The 10,048-nt window shown below is 48.9% G+C and overlaps 1 protein-coding gene across 1 annotated transcript; it reads left to right on the top strand.

Moving 5' to 3' along the window:
• Positions 1-1,401: 1,401 nt before the first annotated feature.
• LOC122383967 lies at positions 1,402-10,048 on the top strand. Its single transcript, XM_043370871.1, has 4 exons — positions 1,402-1,657; positions 2,237-2,380; positions 3,041-3,245; positions 10,030-10,048. Exons 1-4 carry the CDS (start codon positions 1,414-1,416, stop codon positions 10,046-10,048), a joined length of 612 nt encoding a protein of 203 aa, XP_043226806.1. The 5' UTR covers positions 1,402-1,413.

Genomic DNA, 10,048 nt, shown 5'->3' with positions numbered 1-10,048 from the left:
ATGCCGTTTTTGGTCGAAAACTCAGAAATCATGACGTCACTAAAACCTCAATATCTCAAAAAATTTCCGACCGATTTTTTTAAAACCTTGTCACAATGAACTTCAATCAATTCCCTACAGGTACCCAAAATTTGGCGCGCCTGCGGCGCACCGTTTTTATGCTATGGCCCGGCGAAAAAAGTGGGGGCGTTTAACGCCCCTCCCCCCAGCAACTCGCGGGTTAACCCACGAGCCGCTGGGGGGGCATAAAGTTGCCCCCCCCTTTACGTTGTGTGACATATCTCCGAAACCTGATGAGCTATGAACGTGAAACTTGGCATAGCTTCAAATGAATACCTAGGCAATGTTTGAGAAAAGTTTGGTGGTTGTAGCACCTAAGATGACGTCACAGTGGCGTCATAAAGTTTTGCCGTTTTCCGATATGGACCGTTTCTGACGACGCTGAGCATGAAACTCAACTGTAAATGAACTAGACAGCACCTGCTGTTATCCTAAAACATCTAACTACACTTCCATCTAGTTTCTGACCAATAATCGGTCCTTTATATTCGGTCCCATATATCTGATGTATCGTGAGGAATATGAGAGTCGCAAATCTATAATTTCACATATGACGTCACTGTGACGTCATTTTAAATGGGATCAACACCAAATTTGGACACAACCTCGGCTAGGTATTCAGGAAGATGTGTGCAAAGTTTCGCTTGTCTATCTCTTCGCGTTGCGACGATATCGTCGCAGAAGTAAAGGGGGGGGGCAACTATATGCCCCCCCCCCCCCCCCAGCGGCCGGCGGGTGGCGCGGAGGCCCAGCGGCCGCCGGGTTAAGATATGATCATTTTGTGAATGTTGGGCAAAGCCTGACCACTACTGGGGCATTCCTTGACTCTACTGGGGCATTTGCCCCAGTAGTGTCAAGGAATTAGGTACAGTAGGGGCATTTGCCCCAGTATGTTAGCCGAGGCCCTGTTATGTTACACGCCGTGTGATTTATTTATTAGTTCAGTTATAATTCCTGAGAAGTCGTCTATCCCGGGGTGTGTGTGTGTGTGTGTGTGTAAATAAGGGCAAATACGAGCTACGAGTCGCCAGGTAGACATAATTTTGATACAGTTGATCGTCTGTTAAATCGATGTGCATCAACCAGATGTCTCAGTAATTCAGCCAGCAATTATCGTGCTGTGTTAAAAAAAATATGTTTACAGTGAGGGGCAAACTTGAAATAAACGAACTATAGTTATTTGTCAAAAAACAATTGGGTTCGCCTCACCGCTCCCTCTCAATCTAGGTGCGAGTTTTATGTATGAGCCTTCAACGTTATTCTCGTTTGCTAAATTGCAGTCCATCTGCTGAAACCAGCATCAACGACACAGCACAGAGAGGGCTCCAGTGGCCGGCGGCCAGTGACGTCTCGATGCCGACATTGAGCCAATCACCTGCAGCCAGTGTAGTCACAGTCCAGAAGCAGGAACGCTCGACTGTGAAGCAGTTGAAGCAGTTTACATTTCCACCTGGTCTTGCAGAGCTACAGGTGATCGCGATTTTGGAGTCCCTCCAAGTCCAAACCTTGAAGAAGCTTACGGTCTCCACTCCTCCTGACTCGACGGGACGGTGGCTGCGGCTGCTGCCGCCGTCCTTGAGGCGCCTGGACGTTTACGGTGAGATGTCATTGATGAAACTTGTACCTAATCACACTGCTGTGTGGTGAGGACAGCGCTTAGTAGGTATTGTGATTGCGGCAATGCATGTAGGCTGTAATGTTTAGCCGATCCGATACCATATGCAATGTAATATTAATCTACACACAAGAACAGTGTTTTAGCGGGCAGTGGCATCATCACAGTAAAATGTGTAATGCGTATTCACTGTAACTCTTGTCAAAATTATGATAGACGTTGTTTTGAAGACCACATGCTCTACAAATGATCATATGAAACCGACCCGTAATGTTGATCATGGCCTGACATCCAATACCTACAGATAGTTTTGACAGCATCGTCGATAGTGTTCAATCTCTATTTTTCATAGTTCATGGTCCATGCTGAGCTATGTAGGTAAAACAATATATGTGCTTGTATACAACAGACATTGCCAAACTCATTCCTATCAGTGACGAGTCGGCTGTGTTGGTGTCAGTATCGGCTGTATCATTGTTACATACCAAAGTATCAGCGGCCTCCCGCCCCGGCGGCAGTTCTGTCCGACTGCAATCAGCTGACACAGCTCTCTTTCCGCAGGACCGGGGGAGACGGGGAAGCCGCTGACACTGGGCAGACGGCTCGACCATGGGCTAAATGTCGTCATACAACAGGCGGGAGATGACGTCATCAACCAGCTGGCTAAGGAGCTGGGACCACGGGTTACCTTACTGCTTACGTTCAGTGAGTGGCGGTGGCACGGACAGGTTATCGGAATGAGTCATGGTTTGGTATACTGACGAACACCATATACCTAACTAAGCACGGCAACACCGTTCGGGGAGAGGTGAAACAGGGAGTGTGATCAGAGTAATAGTCATATCAGATACTTTTTGCTGGTATATTTGGAGTATTCTATGTATGTAAATGACGGATATGCCGGATATGTCGATATTCATTTCCGTGGGGTGTGTGGAAGTGGTGAGACCTGGTGTTGGCGACCTGTGGTGAGTGCTCCATATAAATGCATAACCAATCACCAATCACCAGTTATGTGGATGTGTTGTTTCATTTTCTGCTTGGCAGTTCTTCATTAGTAGGCATCATTACTTGTACACAGAATGCATATACATATAGGTATACATGCATGCGTGTATAGCTACTTCTTTGCAGATACATACATAAACTGTACATACACACATACATGCATACGTACTTACATGTACATAAATATACATACAAATAATGTTAAATGTGTTCATTATCACTATTTACTGCTCAATATTACCTAACAGTCAGCTCGAATGCAGCATGTAGTGTCACCTGTCTATGTATCAGCACGTGCTAGCGAGTAGCGTAGCATCTCCCACGCCATTCACCTACCATGCTGTCTGTGTTTCCCAGACTGCCCGCGTGTCACTGCCGGGGCCCTACAGAGGCTGCTGTCCGCCCTCACCGGCCTGGAAGACGTCACACTTGGCGGCTCTCTGTCCGGCGCAATCACTAACGCCTCACTGGCCGCCCTCCACGGCTGCTCCCAGCTGCGTATAATGCAGCTGGGACAGCCATATGTACTCTGTACGGATATACCGGTCACAGCGGTCAGCAGGTCAGTCAGCTGTACACACAGACCAGACCAGACACAGACCATACACAGACCAGACCCAGACCCAGACCACAACCCAGACCAGACTCAGACCAGACCCAGACCAGACCCAGACCAGACCCAGACCAGACCCAGACCAGACCCAGACCAGACCCAGACCAGACCCAGACCAGACCCAGACCAGACTCAGACCAGACCCACACCATACTCAGACCAGTTCTAGCTAGACGGGACCAATAAATGCCACCACGTATTGTCTGCATGTGTATACTGTTACAATGCATTGTGCTTAGAGCCTTGGTATGTATTGTCATTGTCATGCTAACGCATTGTAAAACCCGATTTATTGTATCATTTTGTTGCGATAAACCGGAATTTCAAAACATTTCAGGTTATTACATCATCTTATGATGCAATAAATTGAAATGTCAGGATTTAACGTGAAAGGTCGGGAAAAAAATTTACAGCGACATCTGAGAACGTTGTAATAAATCGGGTTTATTACCTCACGCGACTTGCACAGATTTTGAACAAAGTGGAAAGACGTCGCTGTTCTGATATGAAGAGCTACCATATTTGAAAATCACGATTTGAATATCCTGTTTATTTGAACATTTGCGCAGGGCATTTCCCTATATGGCCTCTTTCAGCTTAGGCCAAAGTGGCGCACAACCTGTTATGCAATGCAGCATGCATCTGCCATTTTGTATTTATATACACTGTGCCATTTTGCACCCATTTTGAAGTGAAGTTACTTCGATTACTTCGGAGGGTGTGGACGTGGAGTTGGTGTCAGTGTGGAGGTTATGTTGATGTTGCAGGTAAGTTTTAGGGTTTTCATTGTTGAATGTTGATTCAATCGCAATTCAACTTCGGAAAATATTAATAAATTTATGCAATATCCCCATGCAGACAGCCATCCTTTGCAAATTTACCCACCAAACTAAGCAACCAGATGCAATCAAATACCTACTGATTAAATGCTCCATAGAAACCAACTGAATTTAATATTTTAATTCAAACTAAGTAGGTATGCTAGTTAACAATTGAATGACTTTACCTTTGATGGTATTGGGCTGGGTCCAATGTTTTACATGATAATAATATCTGCATGATATGGGTACCTATTGGGTATTGATGTTTCGGGGCTTCGTAGGGGTAGTAGTAGAGCAGGCGTCACACTTCTTTTCGCAACCAAGGAGAGGCGCTGTAGGTACTAGGTTAGGTTGTAGATTTTAGGTGGTTTAGGTGGTAGATTCTAGGTTGTAGGTTGTAGGTAAGGTTAGGTTCAGTTTGGTTTGGTTTGGTTCGATAAGAAAGCAACTTTGGGTAGAGCGCCTTTCCTTGGTTGCAAAAAGAAGTGTGACGCCTGCTTTACGACTACCTTCGTAGATAACCTGCATGGTTAAAAAACTTAAACAATTTTGTTTTTACTGCCTGTAATCATTTTATTATTTACATTAAGTTGTATGGATAGGTTCTGAAATCATGCTTACAAAATGTCATTTGTATTTTCTTACCCCATCAAAGAAGATAAATGAAAATCTAGCAATGGCTCGGAATGCTCGGAATTGCCTTTAAGAAATCCACTTAGCTCTTGGACACTGCTGTTATTGCTATTTTGACATGTTTGGCCAATTTCTTAGTTGTGACTTATGCTACTGCACAAATTAATTGCTTACATTTTCTCCTTTACTAAATTAGCACATGGTCACTCCCTATATGCTTATAAATTTGGCATTGGTAGGGCAGACATAGCACGAGCTACCATATGTGATGCTGTAGATTGTAGGTTTTAGGTTGTAGGTTGTGGTTGTAGATTGGGTAATTTCTTCCAGTGATTGAAAGACTTTACTTTCGGCGAATTAAACTTTGTGATTGTTGTGGGCTGTGGCTGGGTAATGCTTGTTTTTGTTACATTACATTTATTTCTAACTCAGTGGACACTTAACTTTTGACTGGCATGCTATCGTTATGGGGTTTACCCATTGATTTCAGTTTCCCTGAAAAGTGAGTACAAAATTATATTTTTTTCTATGATGAGTACTGAGTACAAAAATCTTTGGTGTCTGGAGACACCAATCAGCGGCAACTTTTGCAACACTGGAACATAGGGTACACCAATGGTGGGCAGGTGGGTAAGTGCCCACCCACTTTTCGAGTGGGGGCCAACCATGTGTTTTGGCCCACCCACTTTTTACTCTAGGCCCTCGTCTCGATTTGAGAGGACGTCGTCACCTCCCATAATAAACAAACTTGGTAAAAATAAGTTCCACGAATCCCCACGCACGGACTCCAAGGGGCCGTGATGGATCCAAGGAGGCCCTCTATTCATACTTGACAGTCGAAGCGCCTGAGACTGATGGCCTGAGAGGCCCTAGTGGATCTGAGGAGGCCCCAATATCCACACTGGTCTGGGGAGGCCACTGACACCGGCGGTCTGGGAGGCCCCTTTATCCACACTAGTCGGAGGTCTGAGACTGGTGGTCTGGGAGGCCCCTCCCCTCCATCCACACTAGTCAGAATAGGCCCCTGACACTGGCGGTCTAGCCGAGGCCCCCTACCCTCACTAGTCAGAGGAGGCCCCTCTATCCTCAATAGTCAGAAGAGGCCCCTGAGACTGATGGTCTGGGAGGCCTATCCATCTACACTGTAGTCAGAGGAGGCCTCTGAGACTGATGACCTGAGAGGCCCTTATAATCACACCAGGCAGAAGAGGCCCATGAGACTGATGGACTGAGAGGCCCTTCTATTCATACTGGCCACAGGAGACCCCCCAAAACTTTCTGTCTGGGACTGGGAGGTCCCTCAATCCGGCACCAGTCTGAAGAGTCCCCTGAGACTGATGGCCTGGGAAGCCCTTATATTCACACTAGGCAGAGGAGGCCCCTGAGACTGATGGTATGAGAGGCCCTCATATCCACACCAGTCAGAAGAGGCCCCCGAGGCTGATGGCTGTGAGGCCCTTCTGTTCATATAACTGGCCACTGGAGGCCCCTGAAACCGGTGGTCTGGGAGGGCCCTCTATCCAAACTAGTCAGAAGAGGCCCCTGGGACCGATGGTCTGAGAGGCTCTTATATTCATACTGGCCACAAGAGGCCCCTAAGACTGATAGTCAGAGAGGTTCACTCCTAATGAATCTGAGGGGGCCTTCTATCCACATTTACACTTTTCTAGGGAGGCCCCCGAGACTGATGGTCTGAGAGGCCCTTTTATTTATACTGTCCACAGGAGCCCCCTGAGATTAATGGTCTGAGAGGCTCTTCTATTTATACTAACCAGAAGAGGCCCTAGGATTGATGGTCTAACAGGCCCTTCTATTTATACTAGCCAGAGGAGGCCCATGAGACTGATTTTCTGAGAGGCCCTTCTATTCAAACTAGGCAGATGAGGCCCCTGAGAATGATAGTCCGAAGAGCCAGGTGGCGGCAACTTGCCGTGGCCATATTTCGGCTCGGTAGAGCCCCACAGAGCACATGAGAGCACCTCAAGGGGTCCTAAGTAGACACGCTTATTCCCATAAGGGTGCCACGCCGGCTTCTGAAGGCTCCTTGTAGGCATCTAAGGGCCCTTTCCGGCCTCTAACGGCTCCACCCGCCTGTGATGGCTCCACACCAGTGTTTATGAGCGCCACACAGCGGCGCCTTTGAGGGTCATACTAGTGTCTCTTAGGGCCCTATATCGGTGGCTCTGGGGGCCCCACACCGGCGCCTCTGTGGGCCACCACACCTGTGCATCTCAAGGCTCTATAAGTACATATGAAGGACCCACACCGACACCTCTGAGGGCCCCACACCAGTATCTCGGAGCTCTGAAGGCCCTACACCGGTGACTCTGAGGACTCACCGGCTCCTGAGAGCACCATGTTGAATGTTGATGTCTAACGGCTCCACAAGGCCACTGAAGGCACCACACAAGCCAAGCTCTCACTGAGCTCTAATGTCCATGTACCGGCCTCTGAGGGATTTAAGCCAGCGCATTCATAGCTCCACACCAGCAATTGTAAGGGCTTCACACTGAAGTATCTGAGGGTTCCACACCGGTGTCTCTAAGGGCCACATACCGGCATCTCAGAGGGCCCCATACCGGCGTCTCCGAGGGTCCACATCTGGCGGGCACCCATCATCGACTGAAGGTCCCGACTCCGAGAGCCCCATCTGCGTCTGGGAGTAACATGCCGTCTTAAGAACCACAGCGGCTCCTCTGTCGAAAGATGGGCGTCTGCATGCCAAAGGGGAGCGGTTCTGAGACAGTAGGGCACCTACGTGCAATAGAAGGGCGCCTATGAAGCCCTTAGGTGTGCCTTAATGCGAAAGAGGGGTGCCTCTGAGGCCTACATATATGGGCGTCCACATGCAATAGAGGTCTGCACTGCAATGGATCGATGCCATGAGGGTGCATTCATAAGAAACAGGGGCGCCGGCATGGCAAAGAGAGGCGCCTTCAAGTGTCCATAAAAGAGAGACGCCTATGATAAGCGCACATTGTATGCGACAACGGGGCGACTGTGGGACATATAGGGATGTCTCTGATGACTATACATAGGGCGCTTATATGCCAAAGAGGGCGCCTATAAAGCTAATGGGGGCACCTGGGAAACGAGGAAGACATTTGTGTAAGGGTTTTCAGGGGTCATGCACCGTTCGCGGCATATAGATTCTAAAAAAAAAATCGGAGGGAGAATAAGTTTTAAAAATGGTGCGGACTTCCCGCACTGTTCGCTGAAGCGGTTACGCCCCTGGGTACATCTGCTCGATCTCAGAAGCTAGATTTGGAGGTCATACTTGAAAGCAGCCGGCAGGACGAGGCAAAAGTTGGAGGCCCCTGAAAATAGGAGGCCCCCTGGAAAAGGAGGCCCCTTGACAGGGTGGCCCACCCACTTTTCATGACGTTCCTACGCCCGTGTTCCCATCAAAAGGTTCGGACTAAATTTATTTTTAAAAAATCAAATCAACATGACAAATAGTTGTTGGATTAACTATGCACGATGTACGTCAGACACGTACCCAGGATTTCGCCCACGAGGGGATCACCTGCTCTTGAAGGGGCCCGCGAGTCACCCGGGGGCCCGGGGTCAGCCCAGGCAGGGACGTATCCAGGACCTTTCGATGGGAGGGGGGCACGGTGGGTCCGGTCCCACTGGCAGACAGGCCTCTTTAAAACGGTCTGCCCTGAGAAAATGTTAAAAATTGGCACGTAAAAATACCATTTATGCCCAAGGAGTGTGCCTAATGTGCATGGTATTTTACGAGCAAACGAAGCAAGCGAGCTCCTCAGTCACCGGTGTGAAAGGCCGTCAGATGCGCTGGTGTTGAGTCCTCACAGCCGCCGTTGCGGGCCGCGGGGCCTTAGGGCTTAGAGACACTGGTGGGGCCATCATTGGCATGTGCGTGGCCCTGCACAGTGGCCTGAAAGTGGAAAGTGGCCTTTCATAGTTCATAGACTAAGACTGGCAAGGACACTCAGAGGCTGGTAAGAGGCCATCACTGGTACTGGCCCAGTCACTGGTACGTGGCCCTCAGAGACGCTGGTTTGGGGACTCTCAGAGCCGCCGATGTAGGCCCTTAACCCACGTTCGTGTAGGGGAGGGGTCGAACGGCCCCCTCGGTTTTTCGCGAATAACTCGCGTAAAAAGCGGCCGATCGCGACGAAACTTTCAGTACCCTCGGGTTATTCAATTTTACACCTACCCTAAAAATTTCATGACCCTGACCTAAATGACCTTTGACCTGTGACCTACTTTTCGAGCCCATGTTTGGCCGGAATCGCGGTTCGGCGTATGTCGGCTCGCATTAGCCGCGCGTTTCCAGTCTTTTCGTGGTTTCAGGCGTTCAAACATGTGATATGATGTTGCCCCCATGCATTAGGGTGGGTGTCAAGGTCACCTGAAGGTCTGGTCAGGTCATTGACCTTTGATGACCTCGGTTCACTTTTTCGAGTTTTACATGTTTCTAGGCTAGTTTTTGGAGCTGAATTCGAATTTAGCAACCATATGAACATTAACGAAGTAGTTTTGGTGCCTTCGTAACATGTTACGAAGCTGTCAGAGGCGGTTGACACCTACTGCGAAGACCCGGCAGGACCCCTACTGGTTGACCTGACCTGACCTGACCCGGCCCAGTTAAAATGCATGAGGACATCATCTGTGATCAAAATTAACATGATATTCGTGATCAACACCCCGAAAGCCCCCATATCAGCCACACTGCCACACTACGACGTTCTAACAGGTCCCGATTTTCCCGACTTCTGGGTCTTTGACCTGACCTGGAAGGTCAACCAATGAACTAGGACCTTAATATTGGGTGTCATCGGTTTCCTCTCGTCACGGGCAACACGCTCGTTTTTTTTTTCTGCGAAACTCTAGCTCAATCATAGGCGAAACGGCAAGGGGGGGGCAACGGGCCCCCGCCCCCTTACCTATACGTTCGCGGCTGGAAAAACACCAATACGGGCGAGGGTTAATGTTACTACAATACGGCGAGGGTTACGGGCGATGCGCTGATGTGGGTCCCTTGGAGATGGCGTGAGGGGCCTCGCAGGTGCCGATGTGGTGGCTTTTAGAAACACTGGTGTGGGCCGTGGGGCTATCACAGACGGGTGTGGAGCCATTGCAGCTGATCCCTCATTGGCCGTTACTAGGGCCCTCAGAAGCCGGCAAGGTCTCTCAGAAACCGGCGCATTGGTCCTTTATGGAGATAAGTGTGGCTACATAGGAGCCCATCTGACTCATTGAGTGGTCTCCAGGCCTTGACACAATTCTATTCGACCGACCTCCTCGTACAGGAGATTCTTCTCCGTCTGA

The sequence above is a fragment of the Amphibalanus amphitrite genome, unplaced genomic scaffold (genome assembly GCF_019059575.1).
Source record: "Amphibalanus amphitrite isolate SeventyFive unplaced genomic scaffold, NRLGWU_Aamphi_draft 000178F_arrow, whole genome shotgun sequence".
In the NCBI taxonomy this organism is placed as follows: domain Eukaryota; kingdom Metazoa; phylum Arthropoda; class Thecostraca; order Balanomorpha; family Balanidae; genus Amphibalanus; species Amphibalanus amphitrite.
This window is presented reverse-complemented; position numbering and strand designations above follow the sequence as displayed.

What these genes read in the sequence shown, in the direction of transcription:
- LOC122383967 (XM_043370871.1), top strand. Translation starts at nt 1,414, where the DNA reads ATGCCGACATTGAGCCAATCACCTGCAGCCAGTGTAGTCACAGTCCAG. An exon ending in GAGGCGCCTGGACGTTTACG is followed by an intron (nt 1,658 to 2,236) that starts GTGAGATGTCAT and finishes CTCTTTCCGCAG; the next exon opens with GACCGGGGGAGACGGGGAAG. An exon ending in TACCTTACTGCTTACGTTCA is followed by an intron (nt 2,381 to 3,040) that starts GTGAGTGGCGGT and finishes TGTGTTTCCCAG; the next exon opens with ACTGCCCGCGTGTCACTGCC.